The sequence below is a fragment of the Monodon monoceros genome, unplaced genomic scaffold (assembly GCF_005190385.1).
Source record: "Monodon monoceros isolate NGI ecotype Baffin Bay Population unplaced genomic scaffold, NGI_Narwhal_1 Super_Scaffold_15, whole genome shotgun sequence".
Lineage (NCBI taxonomy): Eukaryota > Metazoa > Chordata > Mammalia > Artiodactyla > Monodontidae > Monodon > Monodon monoceros.
The window spans coordinates 81,810,387-81,836,829 of record NW_021703771.1 but is presented as its reverse complement, the minus strand read 5'-3'; the positions used below and the strand labels follow the sequence as shown (position 1 = coordinate 81,836,829).

Below are 26,443 nucleotides of genomic sequence, written 5' to 3'. Positions count from 1 at the left end.
ATCTCTCTCCACTTTGGTAACCACAAGTTGGTTTTCTATGTCTGTGAGCCTGTTTCTGTTTTGTATATCCATTCATTTGTATTATTTTTTAGATTCCACATATAAGTGATACCATGTAGTATTTGTCTTTTTCTGCCTGACATTTCACTAAGCATAATATTCTCTAGGTCCAGCCACATTGCTACAAATGGCAGTATTTCATTCTTTTTATGGCTGAGTAATATTCCATTTTGTGTGTATATATATTACACGTCTTCTTAATCCAATCGGCTGTTGATGGGCACTTAGGTTGCTTCTGTAACTTGGCAATTGTAAATAATGCTATGAACATTGAGGTGCATGTATCTTTTCAAATTAGTGTTTTCATTTTTTCCAGATATATATACCCAGGAGTGGAATTCCTGGGTCATATGGTAGCTCCATTTTTAGTTTTTTAAGGAACCTCCCTACTGTTTTGCATAGTGGCTGCTCCAATTTACATCAGACAGGAAATGTTTTGGACTGTGAAAGCGGTGGGTCACTACTCAACTCTGCCTCTGCAGTGTGAAAGCGCAGCTGTGGACAAAACACAAATGAACGGGTGTGCACCGATGAGATGTCCTAAAGCAGTGTCTGCCCCTGTATGAGAGCATGGCAATCACTGTGGGAAAAGACAGGTGGAGGAGGGGGGAGGGATCACCAGCGCCTGGGGTGGTAAGTTTCCGGAAAGGCCGGTTTCAGCATAAAGCAGGTGATCAGAGTGGACGGCACTGAGAGGTGGGTGTGACCAAGGACACAGGGAAGTGAGCAGAGACGAAGCAGAGAGGGAGTGTTCTGTGTGTGGGTTTCTGAGGTCTCCAGGGCATTCCAAGCGCAGGGAACAGCTGGACCGCTGCCTGTGGCGTGTCCCAGAAGGGCAAGAAGAGCAGTGTGCCCAAAGTAGATGATAAGAAAGGAGGGAAGGCGGACCCGCTCGAGATGTCTGGCTTTTCCTGAGAGAAACGGGGAGTCACGGCGGAATTTGAGCAAAAGTGGCGTCATGGAGCGTTTGGGAAGTCCTGTCTGGGGGCACCCGGGTCACGTCCAGAGGCAGCGGACTCTAGGAGACACTGCGCCGGGGCTCCGATCTGAGGGGAGGCAGCATTTCCCAGGGGTTGACGGAGGGTGTGAGAGGAGAAGAGATAAAGCACCGCCAGGGGCCTGAGGCTCGCCAGTGCAGCTGGAGGGAATCGGAGCGCCCTGGGTGTCTGCGGATGCGCTTGCGCTTGCACCGCGCATGCGCAGGGCCCAGCACAGAGCTGGCTGCGTGTGACTGTGAAATTAACGTGAGGCTCGTGATTCGTGTTAAGGACGGAGCCATTCAAACCTCGATTTGCGTCTGCGCTAAAGCGCTCACCAGCTCGTACCATCTTCCAAAGGTCCGGAATCTCTGAGTCTCAATTCCCCACATCTGTAAAATGAGTTTAAGAAAAAAAACGAGCAAACCTACCTGAGCGAATGGTTACGATGAGGATCCAGGAAGATGGTACTGGCGCTGAGTAGGTCTTACTTACTTGATCACTCCTTTCCTGGACCCTTCCGGGCGTGTTTTAGCGAGTTCACTAGTCACGTTCCCCCCAGGTTTTTACGTGGGCCGCGTGTCCCGCAGTCTGACCACAGGGCTTTTCCTGCTCGCCCAGTGTGTTCATTACACACTCAGTCTAGCCGCGCCTGCCGGGATGTAAGAAAGAGGTGACACGGTGACAGCTGCTTCGGTGGTTCCACAGAATGGCAGGCTCTGCCTCGGGCCCTCAGAGGAGCTGCCGACCATGTTTAGGCAGAAGAAAGGGACCTGCTCACACGGCCAGCTCCTCTTCAAAGAGAGTTTAATTTCCTGTGGATGATTAAGAGTCAGTATTTAAAACGGAAAGTCATTAATTTACAGCCCACGTATAATATAGTCTTTGACAACTGAAGACTCTCCCCCAACTGGGCCCCACACAGTCCTGCTCTGCAGAGACCGCCCACCTGTGCTCAGAGCAGTCGCCTCTCGAGGGGTTTGAGCCTCGTGCTTCGTCAGGAAGACCCCCGCACTCCGGAAGAATCCGAGGTGTGGAGGAGAGCACCGCTCAACGGAAGGATAAAACCCAAATTGTCTGACTTTTTCTATTTTTTAAACAAGTTTCAGCCAAAAATCCAGACGTTAATAATTATATAGTTAGTCTTCTAAATGAGATTTTCACACTGTTATGTGCTTCCAATAAGAGATGGGAGGACATCTCAGAGTAGTTTTGCGTTTCGGTGTGTTGGAGCAGAAGCTGTAGATGGCTGTCGGGGAAAACCTCAGGCACTAAACGCGCTTGGATGGGCCTCAGGTCAATTTAAGCGGAATCTGGGAATATCAGGGCTAAAGGTCGAGCACCAGAGGTGAAAGAGACTAGCTGCTTCCCTGGACGAACAGAACCCTGAACACAGCAGCCCGGGGCCATCTCAGCCTCATGGAGGAGGGACACCCAGGGTGCTGTAGCTATGACATTCGAGGAGAGGATGCTGAAAGGAACCTCTTTTGCTAATTGTTCACAGAGATGCAGAACTTAGTATTGGGTCTCCACCCATTCCCATTTTGCTTCCCATTTGGGAGCAAAATGAACAGCTTGTGCTCCAGGGAGGCATTTGAAGTAAAGAAGGAGTGAAGTGCAAATTAAAATTCCAACAATATCTTGTCCTCACTTGCTCTCCCCACCCCGTCCTGGAGAAAATGCTGTAAAGGAGTTTCCCTTTTGGATGATTTTGAGATTTATCTTTTGTTTGTTTTTTCAAATATTGTTCCTTGTAAAAGAAAGTTTAATAAGCTCCGGAATCTGTTTATAAATGACAGTGGTCACACATTGACAGCCGTTTATCACATTTAAGAATAAGAGTTTCCCAATTCTGCAAAACAAATTGAGAACTGCCCCACCCCCATCTTTCTTGTGATCTGGAACAAGGAATATCTCTTCCTCTCCTCTTTCCTTTATTGGCTGTGGCACTATTCCTACCTTGGGTTCCATCCCCACTTGGCCACATCTCTGGGCCTGCTGTAATTCATTCAGTTAACCTATGCTGATGTGCCAACGAATTGCTAAAACAATCATTTTCTTTTCTGTAATATATATATGCATTGTAAATGGCCTTTCTTCTAGTGGAAAGAGGCTCTGGCTGGGGAAAGAGGAAGGAGGTCAGCAGGAGGTCACGTGGAGTGGTGGTCCCCAACCTGCTTCCTCGTAACCATCTGTGTGGCCCGTGGCAGACGAGAACCAGAGTGTAGGAAGTGCTCACTCTTCCCCCCTCACTGTGGGACGTACAGCCAGCTGGTACTCGTGGGCATCAGCCCGGGAGCAGGGCCTTAGGTGCTGTGAAGGGCTGTGCAGGCTTGAAAGCTCAGACTGGCAGCCCTGTCACAGTCGGTCCAGGGACCCCAGTCTTAGTGAAAGGCCGAGCGCAGTGCGCATGGCGTAGAGTTTGTACGTGCCTCCTCCAGACCAGGGAAGGGCTGACAGAGAGCCAGGCCCAGTGGTTGAAAGTGGGCCTCAGAGCAGCAGCTCCAGCTGCCGCTTCCAGACACAGGCCGGTGGGGATGCAGAGGCCACCTGCTCTAGTACAAGGGCCCCCACCTGCCACCTGCCCTGCGCTCCTTACACAAACATTTGGGGCAGCCAGGTCTCCGTACAAGAGCACACCCTGTGCCCCTGCGATATACACGCACTCACACTCAGCTGCTCTCGCACTCACCCTCACGAGCTCACAATCACCCGCGCGCTCCCACCCACTCTCACTTTCAGATGCCCCGCCCCGTGCCTGCCCCAGGCTCCGGCCGCTCCTGTTCTGCGGGCCTGAAGTCCTCCCCAACCCCTCTTCCAGGGCAGCCCGCCCTGGAGGCGCCAAGCTGCTGACCCAGCAGATCCCCCACATGCTCAGGGCCTGCACCCACGATCTTTTTCATCCAGGCACAGAAACTAAAAAGAACATTGGTGCCAACTTAGCACTTTTATTCAGGATATGCGTAAGACAGAATTTAATCCTTCTGTTTCAATACTCTCTGAAATCCTTTTCAATTCTGCTTCAGCTGAAAAGCAAGATAGGGTAAACTTCATGTGAATGGATCTGCCTCTCGGACTTATGTAGATACATAGCAGTTCTATTGATCTAAGGGAAACGCAAGGACCTAGTTAATGAGAGAACGGCAAACTGTCATGGAGAACACGTGTTTCGTGAGGCTGGTCCTGAAGGGTAAAGGATAATGGGGCTCAGACTTTGAAAGGGGACTGGGTTTGCAGCACGGGATTGCAAATAGGGGTTTAAATTCTTATTCCACGGCTTGCTGTTTATTGCAAAAGTATCACACCAAGGTTGGGCCTTGCTTTCATTTTTATAGTGACAGACTTATGTGATTCCATTGAATCTTCTGGCAATCTCAAAATATCCAGCAAGCACACAGCTTTTACTTTGAAATGAGAAGTGCTTTCCGTACGAAGTTCCTGTCTGTGCTCTGGGAAAGGGGCCACCCCCAGGAGACTGGGTCCCTGCCCCTTCGGTGTATCTATGAGTGTCAGCACATGACATGGTTATGTGCCGTTTTGTAATTTATTCTTGAAGATGCCACTCTGGGAGCTACATGGTCATTATAACCTGGCACATTAGAAAACACATAATGGTCTAATAGTCTGAGAGATTTTCTGTCCAAAATGCTTGTAGTATTGAAGTGTATTCTCAACCACATAACCACAGTGTTTGAAAAATTGGCTTCCCCTGTCCTGCATCTGCAAGACCAGCTTGTGAACTATTATAGTACACTTGTGAACCATTGTGGGGATAGTCCGGAAATGGGCAACGCTGAGCCATATTGGATGTAGTTTCCTTCACCACTTCCTAGTATTTTATTTTAATGAAGCACTGGGAAGAGGCGTCATTGTAAAATATACCTCTGGACTCCTTTTTAACATCCATGGATGACTAGAATGATGTTATACGGGTACACAGTTTCTAAAATCCTGCAGCCTTTTTTTTCAATTGCATTCACACAACTCCATCTTCTTCCTTGAAACCCTTCCTTTGTTCAATATGCACCGGGCACAGCTCCACTGACCCGTCCGGTCAGTGGAGTGCATATAGGCTCGTCAGCCCTCAGCAGTGCTGGTCTATGAACCCACCTACGAACTCATCCAGAACGCCTCTATGAACCCACCTACGAACTCATCCAAAACGCCTCTGTTAAATGAAAAGTGAAAGATTCTTCATTATTACAGAAGCAATGCATGCTTATCATAAAAAATGTTAGAAAATTATAGAAAAACTAAAAGGAAAAAAAGAAAGCAACCATAATCTTATATAGCTGGAGGTGAGATTTTTGACTCATTGCTGTAAAGCTTTCTGGTACTTTGTACATGCATACACACACACACACATATACATTTTTTAGCAGAAATGGGTTTGTGCTGAGTAAGCAGTTTTCTCCCCTTAATAGTGCATCACAGACACCTTTGTATGACCATGTTTAATGGTGACCAAACATCCATTCATGAGGATGTGCCTTCATTTATTTAAATATTTATCTTTCGGAATGGTGACAGTTTTCCCATGGCTTATTTTTTGCTGCATTCCTGAGTTTTCTCTAGGAAAAATTCCTAGTAGAGGAAGTTTTGGGGGCGGAAGGATGTGCATACAAGCTTTTTAAAGCCTTGAATACAAGCATTTTCTCAGTTCTACAGAGCACATTTTTATATATCTTAACATTTCTGAAATTAGGATAATGTTTTAAATTAATGTGGACATTTAGGATGGCAGTGTTTTTTCTTTCTTTAGTCAACCTGTTAGTAAATTGGCCACCCAGCCCTGTGGACCCACCTCCCAGAATCCCATTGTACAGTGTGTGGTCCCTCCTGCTGGCAGAGCGGGCCGGCCCGCTCCCCACCCCCTCCTCTTTTCACCTTTGCCAAATGATAAGCAGTATTGTTTCTTGTTCATCAAGGCAGCACATTCCTGTATGTATGATTCACCACAAATTAATTACTATTAGCATATTTCTTAGAAATTGTAATCATGTCAGTATGACTTTGACTCTCCTTAGTGTAAAAAATATGAAACTGTGTTTACACAAATATTAAGAAATTTTAGTGACCGATATAGTGTGCTCATTATAGAGGCTTTCATGTAAATATGATTTACGTTAAATTAAACTCATCTTGATCTTAAAATTACATCTTAGTTAAAGTCCTCTAAAGCCCCATTTTATTTGAAATATCAGATGAACCTAAAGCCTTGGTTGGCCGGAGTGCATTTTTTAGTTCTGGCTGCATTTCCGTGCCCTTCAGGGATGGTGTAATTGTGTTGACCTCGTGACTCATCGTCTGAAGAATGATTGCAGATTCTCAAATTCCAGAGCTCGGTGATGGCGCGGAGCTTGACTCAGAAGCAGCACAGACTGACAGAAACAAGTGGTACTTGCCTTGCAACAGGGCTGATCACTGAACATGGAGAGAGAAGAATCCATCTCGCCTGAGCGGAATGGAAATACTGGGGGATAAAGGAGTTCAGAAATTGCTTGTTGCAAGTCAGCTTATTGTCATTAGCCCGAAAGGCATTGCCTTTGAACTAATACGAAGAAGTCACTTTGTCGTGGTACATGAGGCTTTGCACTCAAAGCGCTGTTGTTAGTGATGTTACAAAGCATGACTTAGATCACAGGTCAGAGGAACAGACTAAGGAGGTCCTATCAAGTCTCAGCGATGTAAGCATTAAAAAGGTTTGTATACACCGAGCTGACATTTCACTCCAAAAAGGACTTGGACACCTTACTTTTTTGATAGATTTGAGAAATAGCAAGACTGGGCCCATGGTGGTGGCATTGGCTTCCTTTCGGAAAGCGTCAAACCAAACTTTATAACTTAAAACAAATTAGTGGGACGACTTCAGTGTAAATGCAAGAATTACGTCAAATCAAATTGCAAGCATTTGTAGGGAAAAAAACCCTGGAGGTCGTGAGGGTCATTCCTGTCCAGACGGTTTACTAGCGTCTCCAGTCCACGTGGACCTGTGTCAGATACAAATTTACTTGAGATCCTTGAGACTAACTTAACAGTCCCCTTTAGCAAGCTAAGTGTATCTTTCAAAACTGACAGGAGCAAACATCCACTCTTTTAACCGCCATATTGAAAACAGCAGGTGTAAATTTGCAGGTAAACCTCCTAATCCCCTGTTGCCACTTCCTAACTCGCCCAGGGGTCTGAAACACGGCACGGGAGCCTGCCTGGCCGTGAGTCCTTGAGGACCCTTGGTTCCCATTCACGTTCCCTAGAAAACAGCCCGGAATACTGATCACGGCGAGCCCGCTTCTAAGGAAAGGCACTCGATGGCAACTGCAGCTGCCACAAATGAGCAGCAAGATTGAAAAAGAGGTTCATGAGCATGTGACAACAAATGACAATTAATGGGCTCCCCCCCAAATCCCACTGCAAATCTTACTGTGTGACAAAGCTGGTTTCACGCCAAGCAATCTGCTCTCGGTCTGCACTAAAGTGAAGGCCTGTGAGACACGTGGGACACAGACCAGTGTTCAGGGTAGAGAGTCAAGAAGCTGAAGGAGGTGGTGAGAGGCGGCTTTATCACTCCTGCCTTCAACGAAACTTAACAAAAAAGACCTATGTCAGACCATCCCAATAGGAAAAGAATTCATTCCACTTTTTTTAAGACTCCAAAGGAAATTATACTCTTCTGCTGGAAATCCAACCCAGGTTGTACAACTTTGCACTGTTAGGTTTTTTAGAAGTTGTTGCTGCTGCCTTGAAGGAGGAGGGTGTCAGGTTCTCTGTAGCAATGAAGGGGAGGTCGTGGCCGTCTCCATGCTTTCGGTGACTTTGTTGGAATGAGCATTTCCCTCCTAGGACACAGTCTTCCCATGATGAGTATGTCACGGTGAGTCGTGTTGTGATGGGGGAGGGAGACACTACGACACCTTTTCCTCTAAACACAGAGTTGTAGAAGTGGATGAATCCATGTTCCAAGCGGCTGCGCCTGGGAGCAGTTTTCTATCTCCCCACCGGATCGTAGCAGCAAAGGTTCCTTTAGGAGCTATTAGCCTCTTGAAAATTTGATTCTAGTCACAGGCAAAAATGGGATTTCGAAGAATAAGGCGTTAGATCTTTATAATTATCACTAAAAATATTCGCTGAATGCCCATTGCGGCTGGCATAATCCAAGGCGTGGGGCAGTTTTTGAAAGTTCAGAATAATATTACGTCCCAACGTTAGCAAGGATGTTGCCAGAAGCAAAGGGGCGGCCGTTCCACCGTGAAGATGATCGGTGCGCTCTGTGAGGGTCTCGTGGCTCTAGGTTCTCTGCCGCCAAATCGAGAGGGAGGAAGGGGGCGCCGCGAAGTGAACCGCGTACACTCCTCTGGTCATTGTTATTCGGCTTAATGAACAGAAGGATATTGGCTAAGAGGCAGCGCTGGAGATGACATTTCACTTCACTCTCCTGCAACCTGCCGTTATCTTAGCAGCTCCGAGACACAGTCCAGGTACTGGCTGTTTAGCGGCCACTTAATTAGCTGGCGTTCTACTTCCTCCGCAAAGCAATAAAATCAGGAGAGAAAAAGCACAGGCGGTGGGAGGAGGGGGCGGTCTTGTAAGTCAGGGATTGACTTCACACTTGGGCAAGACTCCGCAAGGTGTCTGTTGCTGGGAGATAACGGTTTGCAGGCCGCTGAAGGCACCAGGCTTCCGCTCGGCTCTCAGCACCCCTAGGCGGGCGTTATCTTGGGCTCACACGCGGCCCGAGGAGGCTTGGCGCTGCCCTGATGGAAGGGGGGCGCCGATGTCAGGGCCTCAGAGGAAATCAGCTCCCTGAGTGTGGAGGGCTTCCACCACCGTCTGCTCCTCGGGGCACAGATGCCCATCGGGCAGGATAAAGGGGCGTTGCTCCTGCCGTTGTTAAGAGCTGGGAACCTTCCTTAAGGAGTGTTACCAACAGGAACAGAAGCCTGAAGTGTCTCAGCCCAGTGGAGACTGGGGTGTGAGTGAACAGCTCAGACCCCGTCTCTGGGCTTCTCCCTTCCTTTCTGAGCAGGAATATTCATGAATAATAATTGAGGGCCCAGGTCCTGGGGTAGAGAACACCAGGAGGTCCAGGGAAACCTTAAATAGGGGATGATCGGCCTCCTGCCTCCAAATGCCACGTGCCCACGAGAACTTCGTGCAGTGACGGGAACTTTCTGCTTCTGTCATTAGTGACTTCGTGACTTCAAGGGTGAAATCCAAGTCATGATTCTAGCTTTTAACATTAATTCTTAAGTGCTGCAGCGTTACTGGTCTTTGGTAGGGTGACCTTTACCTAATTCGCCAGGCCCTATCTAAACTACTGCCCATGAAAGTCCTCTTGTGAAATCGTGTGAACGGAGGCTTCCAAAGTCGAGGCGCCAGCCTGATACTTCACACCTGAAAACAGAAGTCCCTCACCTAAACCCCTTGCTTGGCTAAATTAGGAGACTGTAGTCATACTGGGTCCAACTAATGTGAGTAACATTGTGGATTTCTATGGCTTTACACGTATTAAGTTCATCCTATATCGTCACTTAAAGGAAGGATAGGATTGCAGACATTAGAAGCAGGTATTTGTCTGCAGCAATTCGGTCGTCTACTCCATGATTAATGGTCTGGACGCTATCTGTCCTTGGTACAAGATTTGACAGAGTGAGCCAGCAGGTAAATCAGGCACCCAGAGACACTGGGAAAGTTAGACGTAACTCAGGTTGGTTCTGGTTTTTTGGACTTTCTTTTCACAAATAACTCACCGTGTGTGGCAGGAAAATCCAAACGCTCCCATTGTAGACAGTTACACCACATTTTCTTATTTCTGATTTTCTGTTTCTGCACATCTCTCCTACATCACAGACCAAGTGAGTCTTTCAAAGGCTAAAAGTGAAGAGCATCCTTTATTAGAAAAAAAATTCTAATTTCTTTCCATTAACACAGCTAATTTCTTATCTTCTCTTGTTTCCCACGTCGCCCTGTCCTACTCACTTATTCCGTATGGAAGGTGCTCTGTTTCTTTTTGTTCTGTGGTACCTAAGCTGGCCGTCTACCCCATCCAAGTAGCCCTCAGACTCAAGAGTTCTAGAACCACACTGTCCGACGTGGTAGCCGCCAGCCACGTGAGGCAGCCAAGCAAATGGTTTGCAGCTGATCTGAATTGAGATGATATGAGGCTTCAACACACACCAGACTTCAAAATCTCAGTGACAAAAATGAAAAATAACAACACCTTTTATGTTGGTCACATGTTGAAAATACAGTCTGGATATATTCGGTTAAATAAAATATTCAAATTTATAAACCTGTTTCTTTTTTACTTTGTTAATGTGGCTACTAGAACATTTTAAGTTAGTCCTGTGCCTATGGACAGCTCTGTTCTAGACTGCGTCCTTTTGCCAATGGATTCCAGATCAAAAACACAAAAATGCTGCAGACTTAACACTGGCAGAGCCTATTCCTGCTGGGTTTTATTAGCAATGCAATCGCACTGGCCAAAACTCAGTTTCTGAGTGTTCTCTCCCACTGCCCCGTGCCCGACTCTCTTAATTAGCCATGCTGTGAGTGCTTGAGGCTTTGCAACTCCCTGGGGCTCCCAGCCTGGCTCAGCCTGCCCCCTGCAGCCCCTGCTCCTGCCCTGGCCACCCAACCAGAATCCACAGCCTCCACAAAGCCACGCCTCCCACCCTGACCCTCGCTCTACCTCCAGTCCCCAACCGCCCCCACTCCTGTCTCACTTCAACACCTCCAACTCAGTGGTCCAGAGTGAAAAGGTCCACCTTCCCCTGAAAGCCCCCAGCACTGGCGCTGTCCCAGACCTGGAATGAGCACCATTCAGGGACCCATCATTTGACCAGACTCGGCTGGGTCTCAATTTACTCTCCACTTCCTCCTGGAGACCTAGCCTGACTGCCCAGGCTGGTGGCCGCACACATCCTCTGCTCCCCCAAAAACCTTGTCCACCATGACAATTAGGACACAGCTGAATATAAACTCCTTGAGGTCAAGAAGAGTGCCCAGCGTGTTCACCACTCACACTGCCTAGCACAGCACCTGGCACAGAGTACGTTCTCAATAAATACTTGCTGGCTGGAGGGAGGGCTGGGTAGAGGGAGGGAGGGGTGAACTGTGACTCGCATGAGACTGAAAATTGTATCTTATGCATCCATGTATGCCTTCAGGGCACCTGGCACGCAGTGTGTGTGCTCAGTAAATTTTGATTGAATGAATGAGCTCGAGCAGTGCTTCTAACCTGCGGTGTGCGCACAGGTCATCAGGGATCTTATTAAAATGCAGATTCTGATTCAGCACTTCTGGGCAGGGCCTGAGATTCCTCCTTAAGCTCCCAGGCGATGCTTGTGCTGCTGGTCTAGGGGCACATTTTAAGTCACAGGGAAGCAGAGGTTGGTGCTGTTACATCAGTTGGGTCCTCAGCATGGCTGGGCTTCCCTCGATTCATGTGTCATCTCCTGACTGACAGTGGCTATTCCAGGCTTTCTCCATCCTTAACTCTGCTCTTCCTCTTGACTCCAGAAGAGTAATAGCTGGCATCACACTAGTCAGACGTAATCTCCTTCAGGCAACCCTCTCATCAGCAAATTACCATCCCGGGATTTTGCCTTCCCACGAGGTGAAAATCGGCCCTCCTCCTTTTAAACCACCACCTTGGAGCGTTTAGGTTTTCCTGGCCTATCTTCTCCAGGGCTTTCCTCCCACTCTTACCCACCCTCTTTCTAGCATCTTCATCCTCCCTTTTCATTTTCTTTTTCTGTTTTCAGACCAATTCAGACCCCTCTGTCGTGAAGCCTTCCCCACTCCATCATCCCTGGGACCTTAGCCTCCGAACTTGGCTACTAATTGCTTCAAGGGACCAAAAATGTCTTGGTCTCATTCCTCCTGTTCCCTGGCCCAGGCTCCTCATGGCTGGATTCCCATGACACTGGGCTCTCCTCATGCTCCTTGGAAGTTTAGAGTTTTCCAGCTCCTACCACTCATTCGTTTTACAAACGTCTGTCCGTTCTGCCTACGCGACAACTGCTCTGCTAGCCCTGGCATTATAAACAGGATTAATTCTGGGAGGATGTGAGGTCTGTGCTGAGCATTTCAGGGTGACTGGGTGCTCCAAGAGTGAAGAGAGCAGGAGAAAGGAGGAGGGGCGGCCCCAGGCAGGTGTGGTCCTACAGGTGTGCAGGGACCCCTCCTTCTGGATCCCCTACCCTCACCCCTCAAATTAACTCTTTGAATTTCTGCTCATTTATCCCAGTCTTCTTTTCCACAATAATCACATGGGATTTGAGTTGACATGAATTTGAAGTGGCTGCACCCTATCCAGATGGAAGTCTGCAGCAGGCTGCACCGTAGTTTAGGAGGGAGGTCAGGAACGGGGGAGGGATTTTTCCAAGCTGTTAGCAGAGAGGTGAGAGACTAGCCTGATGTTAGAACCGCTGCCTGAAGAGGGAATGGAATGCGAGGGGCAGAAAGGCAAATGCCACTGCGGCCAAACCCCAACCCAACCCGGGGCTCTTCTCTGGGAGTTCCTGCAGACTTGCATCCTTGGACACTTCAGCACATGACTCTGGGCTGTTGTCCTCCAGGTCTTTTGTTCTCCATAAGCATCATCTCTCCTACTGAGTTGTAAACGCCTTGAACTGGGTGCCTGGCATGCGACAAACAGACAGTGACCACCTACTATGTTCCAGGCACTGGATCTGGGGGAAACAAGGATGAATAGGATCCAAATCCTCTTCATTTAGAAGAGGGGATAAGTGAGAATAGTTTCATATAGAGAGACAAACATTTCATAGAGGAATATAAGGAAGAGACAGTACTGGAGAGAAAAATACCCTGACCTTTTTTGACTGAGGCTATGGAGAGAGGGGTGGGAACAGGTATGTTCCCAAGGCACCTATAAAACTGCCTAACACACAGTAAAGGTTTGACAAGCTGCAAAACCTCCAAAGACAAACATCTCTAAGATGTGCCAGTGCGAGTGCCACCAACACTGTTAGCACCTTTCCAAAGCTGACCCTGACCGGAGTTGCCTGGGGTTGGGCCCAAGCATTCAAGGGAAGCGTTCATCTCCCCTGCTGTGCTAGCAAGCAGAAGGACGCCCACAGGCATGTGGGACAAATTGGGCTCAAACTGCCATATGGCTTGAATTTCACATTTTGACTGGCAGAGTGTAACCGTTTTTACAGAGTCTAGTGCCTTTCTACAGATTGTAAATGATAAGGTCACAAGGATTAGAGGCCAGTTAAAAATTAGAGAAGACATATGCTATGCATTTTACTAACGAATGGCCATATTCAAACATGTTCACTAATGAATGGCAATATTTGAAAGTGGTGTTGAATTTGATCCTCTGTGACCATTGCTCCTTTTCTGGAAGGAACCAAATGCTCCATAAGGTTTGGGAAATGCTGACTGGAAAGCAGAATTGAGCCGGCCTTGTAAGATGTTAAAGGGAATTTTCAGTTAGATGCAGAAATCTACCTGCCAAGAAGTTTGTTTAGAGCAACAAGGATGCTGTGAACACCATCATCAAATACTTGCAAGAGTCCCAGCTTGCAGCTCAACCCTACTTTGCCCTTTGGAAACAAGGGGAGCGGTGAAGTGAGGGAGGGGGCTGGGGATGTGGAGGGTGGGATGGGGGCAGCACCCCGGGAATCCTTCTTTAAAACGGTTACAGCGGGCTTCCCTGGTGGCGCAGTGGTTGAGAGTCCGCCTGCCGATGCAGGGGACGCGGGTTCGTGCCCCAGTACGGGAGGATCCCACATGCCGCGGAGCGGCTGGGCCCGTGAGCCATGGCCGCTGGGCCTGCGCATCCGGAGCCTGTGCTCCACAGCGGGAGAGGCCACGACAGTGAGAGGCCCGAGCACCGCAAAAAAAAAAAAAAAAAACGGTTAGAAAAAGAGAGTGAGACAGGAAGCGTGGAGGCTTGGGGAGAGAGGATCACTGCCATCAGTCACACCTGTCAAACTCCCCCAGGGTCCCTGCCCGTTGCTGTCATTGCTGTCCTCCTGGCAGGGCAGCGGCAGTGGTGCTGAGTCTACTCTGCTCAGAGCTAAGGCCCAGGACACAGCCTCGGGCAACTGAATGTGCCGCTCCCTTGTCTCCTGTTTCCTTCTCCCTCACCTGGACCTCCAGTTTGTTGGCTGTCAGTGTTTAAAGCCACCGAAGCTAAAGTTCACTTAGAGTCCTTTTCCCGCCAGCAGGATGAATTCAGGCCAGTCCAAACTAGGAGGAGACAAGCTCCGAGCACCTTGTTTCAGAGCCCAGGCAGGGGGAGCAGGGAAGTGATGGAGGGCCGGCTGCAGGCCCCTCTTGACCCTGGTTCAGCCGTCTGGACAGGACTCAGAAGTGAATCGGAGTTATTTCTCTGGCCAGGAGCACGTCTTTGCAGAAATCCAACATGGATAAAAAGGCCTTAGCAGAAGTGCTGTGAGTTAGAGATTCTTTTGTTTTGTTTGGGTTTGACAAAGGCCCTGATTGGTGACAGCACGCTGCAGGGGAGGAGGGGCAGGTCATCCCTCACACACCTCCCTGCAGGGCCTGGGACCAACACACGCTCCACCGAGAGCAGGCTCGCAAAAGCAATCCAAATGTAAACTTCCCACACCCTTTGATCCAGCTATTTCACTTCTAGAAATTCATCCTACAGATTTCCTTTCACACGTGCAAAGGACCTATGGAGAAGGACGTTCCTCGCAGCTTTGTTTATAATGGCAAAATATTGGAAAGGGCCTAAATGCTCGTCCGTAGGGTGCTGGTTAAATGAATTCCGATACATCTATCAACTTGTATATCGTGTGGCTGTTGAGGAAAAATTCAGCTGTTCAGGTTTGCTCTAAGGGCACTGATATAGGACAGGCTGTAATGTATTAAATGAAAAAGCAAGGTGCAGAGCACGTTACATAAAGCGATATTCTGTATATACCATTTTTAGTCTCAAAATAGCTTGTATATATGCAGGTGAGAGTGATTGTCCCTGGAAAGCTTTGTGAGCTGACCGAGGAGGGAGACTTATTTTTCACTATTTGCCTTTTGCACCTTTTGAATTTGTGCTGTGCGCATGTATTATTCACTCAAAAAATACATAAACCAGTTTTAAAAACCCAGACTATGTGAATTGTATCCCGATAAAGCTGGGTTTTTTTTGTTTGTTTTGTTTTGTTTGCGGTATGCGGGCCTCTCACTGCTGTGGCCTCTCCCGTTGCGGAGCACAGGCTCCGGACGCGCAGGCTTAGCGGCCATGGCCCACGGGCCCAGCCGCTCCGCGGCATGTGGGACCCTCCCGGACCGGGGCACGAACCCGCGTCCCCTGCATCGGCAGGCGGACTCTCAACCACTGCGCCACCAGGGAAGCCCGATAAAGCTGTTTTTGAGCAAGGAAAAATAAATGGTCAAGAAGCATTTTTAAGTTTGAAAAAACTGTAGATATTTTAAAGTAGGAAATAAGTTCAAATATTTTTGTCTATGATTATACATTGGACAGTTCAATTCCCAGGAGTATCATCACCAGGCGCACCACCCACACAGTTCAGAGCATTTATTAGGCACCTCTCTTAATTTAAGCTTCCCTGTTGAAAGTAGGTTCACAGATATGGTCTCTTGTATGAGCTCATCTTCTCTAATAGGTTCTGAGACAGATGGTAATAAAGCTTCCCATTAGATCATACTCACAGTAAGTGTATAAATTAAGACTCTGCACAACCGAAAGACTGAATGGATACATACTTGTACTTGATTGAGATCATGATGCTGTAAGAAAAGGGAATTTTCAGAGTTCTTTTAAGAACTCCCGTGAATGGAAATTAAACCAAGGAGAGTAAGGGGCTTTTCATGGTAGCAAACCTAAAACAAAAATAATTCAGGGGACGGGGTAGGGAGGGAGTGTAGAGGTCACAGTATTTTGTGGGAACATAGATGGCATTGTGTAGCCATCTTTGATGATTTGTACAGAATTTGAAAAATACAAAAGAGTTCAGCTACTGAGCTCTATCCAGCTTCCTTGAAATTATTTCTTTTTAGCCATTTGGAGATTGCATGTAAAAGATTGTTGTAGTCTGTTTGCGTTTAGAGCATGGCACAGTTTAAGACTGCTTCCCACTGTGAGATTCTGTGATTCTAAGATGTTGTGTACTTGAAAGGAAATAACCTGACTTTCTTCCTTTCGAACTTGTGTCTTAGCGCGTTATAATCTAACACCATTTCCGTTCTGTGGCACCGTCTTGTCAGAACCAGTTTTCCGTATATCGGCGGCTAGTCACCCCATGGGGAGCCTCCCTCTTTTGATATACTATTTTTAACACACTGGGGCTGAATCTCATATATCACTGCTGCCATCTTCTGGAAAGTCGTACACCTAAAAGAAAAATATTTCATCTAGTCCCAAAGAAGTACAAATGTGTGCGTCATGGTTTTGATGTTTCCCTTGAATATAGTAAGGGGTCCTGAGATGATATTTGGTTCTCTCCTGTTCTTTTAACACAGAACTTCAGAGCTGTGGAAGAAAAATAAATGGCACATAATAAAATGCTTTTATAATAGATGCTGTCGTGATAGAAAACAAAGCACTTCGGGCTTTTCACATAGAGATCATTCACCTTTGAGGGTCAGACCTTATCCTGAGGCTCATCGTTTGTAGGTGCCGACGGGCTCTCACCTTTACTGATAACAGCCAACAATGCGTGTTCTGAATGCATTGGAGGCTGTTCATGTCATCCCTTTTTATGCTTCCGAAGAGAAAATATACATGCATATCCTTTTGAATGTCTCCATTATGGGCGTATGGGAAATCAAACTCAAACATCAATCAAATGACTTGTCTACTGACATGATACTGAATGATAAACGTGACGGGCAGTTCATTTAGCTGTATAGTAGTGTGGGATTTCCTAAGGGGAGTGACAGTGACGGCACCTCTGCGTGTACACGAGGAACGAGAGGTCAGTATCCCTTTCTCTGCTGCAGTTATGGTGACAAGCTTGGCGCTTCCCACGAGGTCCTCAGTATTCACTCAGGCCTTCACAGAACAACGGCATTATTAGTATATTGAGAATTGCTTTAATTAACAAGGTGCTTTACTATCACCTTACTTTTCTATAGAATTTTTTTGCTTATAAAACATTGTAACTCCATGAGAAAACCATTTCTCCTATTTACCAGGTGCCAGAAACTGGGTTAAATATTAATTATCTTATTATTTCTTCTTTACAGATGCAGAAAACTAAAGCAAAGAGATGTTAGGGTCACACAGATAATAAATGGTAGAGAAGGGCCTCTGAGTCCAGGTGTCTCCGACTTCAAAGGCTTTACTTTTAAACACTAAATTGTATCTGAGTTTTTAAAATATAAATATCACGTATGATTTCGTGAATTACATTATGCTATTCTTTTATATGTTGTCCAAGTCCAAGATTTTATTCACCCAAAATAAATACTCAACACATATTAACCGCAAGGCAAAAATATGACTTGAATGGTAAGAACAGTTTGGCTCTTACTTATTAGAAAAAAAAGTGTCTTGTTGAACTTATCCTTTATTGAATAGTTGTCTTAAAATTGTATACTTCATCTTAGGCATTTAGGATGAGCTAATTACTACAGTTAAGTGAGAAGTTTGGCACCAACCAGACAGGCAGCTGCTCCAAAGAGAAAAATGTATTGGATCACCAGGTTCACTGTCAGATAAAGGGAAGCCATCACACTGTTGGGAGTGATTAACTTGTTCCTGGTGTTGACTTCTAAGACACATTGTCCTGTGGGTACTCGGGATTAAAAACAAACAGGGGGAGAGAATTCCTTCTCGGTCCACTTGTTAGGATTCCGTGCTCTCATTGCCAGGGCCCCAGGTTCGATCCCTGGTTGGGGAAATAAGATCCCACAAGCCACGCAGCACAGCCAAAAAAAGGGGGGGGCGAGATTTAAATTACAATTTTTCAAATAACATAGACAATTCAAAAGTTGTCTTTGCAAAAGAATAACTGACCTAGTATAAATAAACTGACCTAGTAAAACTTCTGTAGGAGCTTAGCTGTGTCAACCAAGGTTTCACCAGAGAGACAGAACCAGTAGGAGATAAATGTAAATATAGATTATCTAGGCATGCTTAGCTGTCCCCATAGATCTATAGATATATAAAGAGATATCTACAGATACAGCTATAGTAGATATCTAGTATGTATTTATATATAAATACCTCTATGTCTAATATATCTGTATCTATAGAGAGAGATTGATTGCAAGGAATTGGCTTACGTGATTATGGGGATTATGGGGCTACCTAGGCAAGTCCCAGATCCACAGGGCAGGCTGCCAGGAAGGGCAGGCTGGAACTCTGTTGTCCACAGGTGAACTCCCTTCTTGAGGAAGCTTCAGGTCTGCTCTTAAAAACCTTTCAACTAATTGAATCAATCCCACCCAGATCATCTAGGACTGTCTCTCTTCACTGAGAAACCTAGATTAGTGTTTGGTTGAATAGACTATAGTCTAGCCAAGTTGGCACATAAAATTAACATCACAGGCACTAAGGTAATACAGTCCATAGGTATTGCTTTTTAATCATATGTAATAAGGAGATAGAGTTTACAGAACCAATAGAATAAGTATGTATTACTGTTACGATTTTTAAAAGGCTTTAAAAATTCTTTTTTTAAAACATGCAAAAATTATTAGCATTTGTCAGATCTATCTCAAAAGAAAATAATCCAGGGGCTTCCCTGGTGGCGCAGTGGTTGGGAGTCCGCCTGCCGATGCAGGGGACACTGGTTCGTGCCCCGGTCCAGGAAGATCCCACATGCCGCGGAGCGGCTGGGCCCGTGAGCCATGGCCGCTGAGCCTGCGCGTCCGGAGCCTGTGCTCCGCAATGGGAGAGGCCACAGCGGTGAGAGGCCCACATACCGCAAAAAAAAAAAATTAAATAAGAAAAAAAATAAGAGAAGAATCCAGGAAAAGTATACAATAAAACTGTGTGGTAGTCTCTTCCATTCAGTTAGTATTTACTCACAAGGCATCCTAAAAGAGCCTCCGCAAATATGAGCCCACAGTTAATGACTAATAAACCCCTGGGGAGATTGCAGCCCTCTACATTATTGGTTAAAGCCAGACCCATGTGCCCCAGAAAGGAAACAGGCAGGTTGTCAGAGTGAATATGAAAATACTGGAGCCAGATGTTTTCTCCTCAAGCTCTTTGGAAATACCTGTGCCCCTAGGAGTTTTTGCAAACAGACCCAAAACATTATCTCATGGAGTTTTGTATCTGCCTAAGCCAGACTTCCCCACATTCCCTCTGTTCACCATGCCCCTAGTGGCTTGGTAAATTTTTCCTGGTGCTTCTAGGCCAAAAGAAACGCATAACAGTTCTGTTTATTAAATAATTAGGTCCACATAACATAAGTAAGAATTAATGTCTTAACAACTTCATAGCCATTTGGAAAAATAGTTCACATCAATTGAAAGAAAAAAATATTTTTATTTCATTCTTAAATAACTACATCTCCTGGTCCAAAGAGATGCTCACCTGGCAGCTGTCTTTTTTATCACAGTAACCTCCAAAAATCCCGCTTTGCAAAAACATGATGTCAGCAAAAGGAGGGTAGCACAATCTACATTAGCACCATGAACAGCCTTGAGTTAGTAATTCACAGTGTCCAACAGATGCTGAGTATCACTGTGCTTTTCCTCGAAAATTTAAAAGATCCCACTCCACCCCTGTGAGTTTGTTGTGACACCCCAGGGCTCCTTGGTACACAGTTTGAGAACTGAAGTCCTAAACATTTGTACAAGCACCTGGTTGACAGTCTTGAGTTCTGGATAACTTAAGTAAAAACCTGAACTTTCAGTAATGTATATATGTCGATGCTACTCTCACCTTGTCCCAGCTTCCCCCTCCCACCCCGCGTCCTCTGAATGTAAAATAGAGAGCTAGTGGGAAGCAGCTGCGTAGCACAGGGAGATCAGCTCCGAGCTTTGCGGTGACCTAGAGGGGTGGGACAGGGAGGGTGGGAGGGAGGCTCAAGAGGGAGGGGATAAGGGGACATATATATGCATATGGCTGATTCACTTTGGTGTACAACAAAAACTAACATAGTATGGTGAAGCAATTATACTCCAATAAAGATATATTAAAAAAAAAAAAAGCCAACACTGAACCCCCCCAAAAAAAACCCTGCACTTTTTTTAGATCAAATCAGACCTTCTAGATATTTCCTCATTTTGTACGAGACAGATTTATTTAACTAGGAAGCCCATGGCACAATGTATCTAAATTTAAGTTATACTGTCTGAATAGGAGCAAATTAGCAAGTGCATTAACGCTAACTTATCACCAACACATTTTTTCAGCTTTCTCTTGCCTTTTGCCATACTGAAGCGGTGAGGGTTTAATTTTTATAGGCTCTTTCTTTTCTGTTTTTTATTTATATATATATATATATATATATATATATGGTCTATTCTTTGTAGTACTGGTATGAAAGGGAATTTAATGTCTTTGTGTCAGGAAAGTCCTATTTATTCTGACAAACTGATCAACCTCCAGAGTGTTCCTCTACCATGAAACTGATTTTATATCTCATCCCCGAGCTAATAAGATGTGAAACATTTTCCCTGTCACACCAAGAGATCAGACTTGCTTCCATGAAAAGGAGTGGGGTGAAATCACACAGTGAGCTCTTCTCAATGATTGAACCATTCAGTTCACAGTTTTTCAACATAAGAACAGAGTGATGGGTCTGAGACAAACCCAAAGATGAGCAGATACATTAAAAAAAAAAAAAAAACGCCTTAAGAAAGGACTCTAGGATCCAATTCATTCACTGTTCACCGGATTAGCTGTCAGTTCAGGGAAAATTAAAATGTCAGAAATTAAAACCTGGTGGTCTTGGTGATTTGTGTAATGACATCCTGACACATACCCCCTCTCCCACCAACATGAACCTTTAAGGAAAGTTTATATCCCACAAAACGTGGGCTCATTCTCTTTGCTGTGAGAAGAAATAAGCTATAACACTCTGAAAGTGCTGGCGAGAAGAGAGATGGTGACATAGCTGTAGAAGAGGCCTTTTCCTTATAAAATACTTGTCTTTCTTGCTTGTTATGTCCTGCGATTAAAATGATCTTCAGATGAGTTGTTAAAACAGGAAATTGACCATGGGGACAGAGGAGAAGTTGTTTCTGTGGTGGAGACAACGTGAAGGGAAAAAATGTCTTGGGGACTTCCCTGATGGCACAGTGGTTGAGAGTCCGCCTGCCGATGCAGGGGACGCGGGTTCGTGCCCCGGTCCGGGAGGATCCCACATGCCGCGGAGCGGCTGGGCCCGTGAGCCGTGGCCGCTGAGCCTGCGCGTCCGGAGCCTGTGCTCCGCAGCGGGAGAGGCCACAACAGTGAGAGGCCCGCGTACCGCAAAAAAACAAACAAACAAACAAAAAAAACGTAATTTGGCACACAAACAATCACCCAAGTAAGAGGCAGGGATAGAATGAGCTTGGAAAAGAAAAACATGTGACCAAATGCAACCAGCAAGCCCCTCTCTAACCTGCATGTGTTCTCCTGCAGTTCGTCTTTTGCCGGGATTGTAAGGAACCGTACCATGAAGGTGAATGCAGTGCCCTGTTTGAAGCCTCAGGAACAGTTACTCAGGTAGAGTACCCTCTTCCTTCCTCAAAGCAGGGCTCAGGCTATGGGGATGAGAGCTGTTTCCTGGAGACCATCGAAGGTTCCAATCTGAAAACATCAGGGCCAGCTTAGTAGCCTCCAGCCATGGTGATGGGACTCTGGACTCCCCGCCATCAGTCCCTCCAGAACCACTTCCTTCCTCCGGGCGAGCTGTAGACTTCCCAGTGGCCATGTGTGGTGTGTTGGTACTTCCATGAGAGTTTTACCCCAGAGGTAAGTGGATTAGGGATAAGGTATCTTAGCATGATCAGAGGAGTCTTTAGAAAAGAGAGAAAACCATTCAGCAACCTCTCCATCAGGGAAATCAGTACTAGCCTCACATTATTTTTTTTCAAAAGTGCCTTTGTTTAAACTCTTTGGTGAAAACTATCTCCATGAATGAAGTGGTAGAAGTATTGCAGTATTATACGATGCAAGGATATCATTGTTTTTTTAGCAATATCGTTACCGAACTCAGGTCCAGCTGCTCACCGCTGGAAAATCAATACCCAAGAGGCAGTTGTTGGTAGAAAGGAAAATTGCTTTTAATCGGAAAGCCGGCCGTCTGGGGAGATGGTAGACTCGGTGTCCCCAAAAAACCATCTCTGAAGAGTCTGCTTGGCCATGAAAGTTTTTAAAAGGAAGAAGGGAAGTAATCTCAGCTAATCATTGAGATGGGGGTTAGAGTCGTCACCCCCCACACACCACCCACCCCACCCCGCTGCATGCAGGCTTGTTGACTTCTTGTGATCTTTCTTTGGATGCTATCTTGTTCACACTGTCTGTTCACAGAGTTTGTTCAAGAGATTACTGAAAGGGAAGCTAGGGAAGAGATTGGGTCATCAGTTACGTATTCTTCATTTCTGCTTCTTTGATCCATGGAAAGAACCAACAGGTTAGGCAAGGTATTGTGTGATCAAAAGATTTGATAGGTGTGCTAGGGCCAGAGATGAGCAGAGCTTGAGGGTGCCTGGTTTAAAAGTTAGTTACAATGTAGCTTTGCTAAATTGACGAGAAAAGGGGTTTCCTGCAAAGAGCTGCTTAAAATATCATGGACTGTGCTAAACTGTATTTCAGTCTTAATTGGGTAAAGAACATGTTTACTGAGCCTTACTCTCTGAAGTGCTGTATCAGGCTTAGGGAAATGCAAATATATTTTCTTTTATTTATTAATTATGATCAACCAAACCTTAGGGGAAAGGAGTAAAAACTTCAACACAGTTGATGAATTTGCTCATTATTTTTCTCCTGATAGAGATGTTAACAAGGGTATAAACACCAAATCTACCCAGATAAATCCTTTAGTCATTTTATTGACAGGAACCCCATAAATAGACAGAGAAGTTCCAGAACATTTTAATTTCACAGTTGAGAATTTTAAGTATCGCGGAATGCTCTAAAATGAGAGCATAAAGAAGTGAATCCCTGTAAGGTATAAGTGAATCCCTATAAGGTATTCTGCGGCTGTATTTACTCAGTATTAGCATAACTAAAGAAACATAATGAGTGAATTCAGGTCTTCTCAGCTGCTCCTAAAATACTGACCCTGAGCATTGAGAGATTTAGGGCTGAACTGCATTTCTATGGCACACGCTCTTCCTGTTGACTCATTGTAGCTCTGGGCACTCAAATGCAAGCTCACTGGGTCCTGATGTCAGGAATAATAATGACCCTGAGACCCGCCCCCTTGCCTCAGGGCCAGAAGGGTTAGACCAGAACAAAGGCTGTGATCTAGCAGTTTACACGCATATGTTCATATGACAATAGACCTGGACAAAGCCTTCCAAGAAGGGGTCCCCTAACATCTATTTACTTGAACACAGCAGCAGTAAGGTGAAGAAGAGTGTTGCTTAACCTAAAGCTGTCCAGCGCCTGACCCACTCAATAATCCCCTTCATTCTTCTTTCAGGAGGAACTAACCAACCTTGGTGTTAATGATTAAGGTAGCCCAAATTTAAAAAAAGAAAAGAAACTCAGAAATATGGGAGAAAGAGAGTTAGAGCTGGCCTTGAGTACAGATGACCAGTATCAAGGGGCCTGTGTCTGCACACACCATCAATCAGCAGGTGTTAAATCGAGCATTTCTACTGGCCAGACATCCTGCTAGACTCTCTGAAGAAATGTAGATAAGTACATTTATCTTTAGAGGGGAACCACAGGGGAGACTTACCGGAAAATAGATAATGATCGTAATGTGCTAAAACAAAGTTTAGTGAATATACCTTTGTACAGTGTTTCCCTAGGAAAGTCATGGAGGGTGGGTCAGAGTTTGTCAAGAGAACAGTGGGGTAGGGATGACAGGGAACATTCCAGCAGAGGGCACTGAATGGACAAAGGTACAGAGGCAAGATTCTCTCCAGCTACCCTGTGTTCTGTCCATCCCTACATCCCCAGGCTCAAGACAGTATCTGGTGCACAGACATTTAACGGATGTTTGTTAAGTGATGGTGATGTCGACTGAAGAAAAACACACAACCTAAAAAGTTGTGAGTTACGTTTATTGGGGACCTTACTGAGGACTCTAGCCGGGAGACAGCCTCTCAGCTCTGAAGAGGTAATGGAGGAGCCAGGATTTATAGGAGTTTGTGCTGAAAAAAAAACAAACAACAACAACAAAAAAACATGTAGTCAAACATCAAAAGATTACTGCTAATCAAACAAAGCAGACCTCTCGAGTTAATGATTTTAGTGCTTTTCTATGTATGGGAAGCTACAAGAGCCCGGGCTGTGAAATTATTCCTTTGATGTGCATCTTAACCACCTAGGGCCAGTACCCAGAGCACAGAACGTTTCCTGATCTTCTGCGTCCTGAATTCCCCTCAAGGTCTACTGTGTGGGCAGCTGCAGTGGCCAGTGGCTTGATTTTGGGCAACATTTGCTCTTTGCTGGAATGGCAGGCAGCACTCCCTTTCCACAGTGGCATCTATAAAGAAAAAGACATTATTTCATTCATTCAATAGTATTAAACACCTGTAGTGGGTTAGGCTTGTTTCTAGGCTCTGGGGATTAAGTTCCTGCTCTCATGGAGTTTATGTTACTTTATTAGATGCCACAAGGCTTGCACACACAATATGATAGGAATTCAGAGGAGGAATCTTTAATTCAAGACAGGGTTATCCAAGAGAGAATTCAGGAAGAGACGGCCCTGCAACAAGACCTCTGTGAAATGAGCCTCCTTCCGGCCTAGAGCTCAGATAACTGGACCAGCCTCACAGTTCTCTTATTTGAAAACAAAGCGAATGGACCCACCAAACTGGAAAAGTCTGCTGGTTCACTACTGCCTGAGAACAGAAGGCAACTAGTGTTTGGCGGTTTTGCTGCCATTTTTTCCTAAGTCTCTGATCCATTCAGTGTCCTCAGAAGAGACTGTAACTGAGGGGTCGTGGATGACCTACAGTGGTGGGGAAGGGTCGCAAGAACCAAAATCGATGTGGAGGGCCTAGGAGTCCAGCATGGGGGAACCATGACTGCACCAGGCCTGAAGGGACAAGAGGAGGAAATGGCGTAACACGGGGACCAACCTCAAGAGCTGTAACCATGGAGGAGCTCTGACAGGAGGTGTAATCGTGGAGAGTCCAGCGTTGCCAGAAGTAGACCCAAAGCCGGAGGGGAGTGAGGACCAGCACCTTGACTTCTCCCGCTCACCCTCTGGTCTCTTGCAAACGTCTCCCATTGGCCACACCCAACTGAAAGCCAGCCATAAGGGACCCAAGGGACACAGCGCACCAGATTCAGCCTTCCACACACAGAGCAGAGGAGAGAAAAGAACACAGAATAACCAGTATATCCTCTATGGACGTCTCCGGTTTCCTCACTTCAACAAGAGCTACTCTTGGACACGGAGAAGGATGAACCCAACAAGCTATTTCATCAGACTGAAAGAGCCAATTCCGTTTGGCAAGAGAATGAAGGGTTTTTATTTTCATAGAGCCAGTTTATTTTCTGTTCCCTACATTTCTCCCAAACAGCAGTGATCTCCAAATGGATGACCTCTGCAATCCCACTTAACTGAAATCTTTGAAAGGGTGGCACTCCACACACCTAACAATAAAAATCTAATCGCAGCCTCCCTTCCTGGAACGGAAGGCTTCAGGTGCATTCTCGTGTCTGAATTTTGCTAAGACATCAAAATGCCCACATTAGCCTTCTTCAAATTTCCTTTCAATTCAATTCATTCGTAAGGTTTTTCCTTTCAGCCGTCTGTGGCTACTCTCCACCGTTCTCGCTTTAAAGCTGAGCGGTTTCTGACATTATCCAGCCAGACAAGCCCATGTCTCCCAGGGCCCAATCAGGATTTTCCCATAAGTTAAGCTGCTTGACCCTAATCTTAATGCATTTTTTGATTAATGCAACATTTTTTTTAAAAGCAAACTCGAAAATTGGTTTTAAATTGGTTTTAAAATATTGAACAAGCTTGCAGTTGAAACTGCTGGGGGTTTGGGGAATCAGTGACAGAAGATCAATCCGTCACGGGCTAATGAGAGTCCAGCCCCATTTGCTTCTTCTTGCTGGAGCCGGGTTGTTCTCCTGCACATATTCCCCCTGGAGGCTTTCTAATAAGTAAACACTTGCTCTTGTAAACCACATAAATTGATTCATTCTCTCAGGGCTTCTAAGTAGTTGACATGACTCCTCCGATTCAACAAGAAGGCAACAGAGACCTCCAGAGTTTTCATGGTGTTGTCCGGAACCACAAAGGAGATTATTCTCATTGGCAGCACCTGAAAAGAGTAGTTTGGGAACAGTGACTGCTCTGTCTGATGAA

The 26,443-nt window shown here is 45.9% G+C and overlaps 1 protein-coding gene across 12 annotated transcripts in view; it reads left to right on the top strand.

Annotated features, from left to right (window-relative positions):
* AGPAT4 (1-acylglycerol-3-phosphate O-acyltransferase 4) overlaps nucleotides 1–26,443 on the top strand; it is a 1,398,816-nt gene that overhangs the window by 1,184,407 nt on the left and 187,966 nt on the right. For all 12 annotated transcript variants that reach the window (XR_003793727.1, XR_003793728.1, XM_029224043.1 and 9 more), the window contains one exon: nucleotides 21,580–21,663. Coding sequence is in view for 10 of the 12 variants with exons in the window: in XM_029224043.1 (XP_029079876.1) it covers nucleotides 21,580–21,663 (84 nt within the window). In the remaining 2 variants the exon portion in view is untranslated. The remainder of the gene's footprint in view (nucleotides 1–21,579; nucleotides 21,664–26,443) is intronic.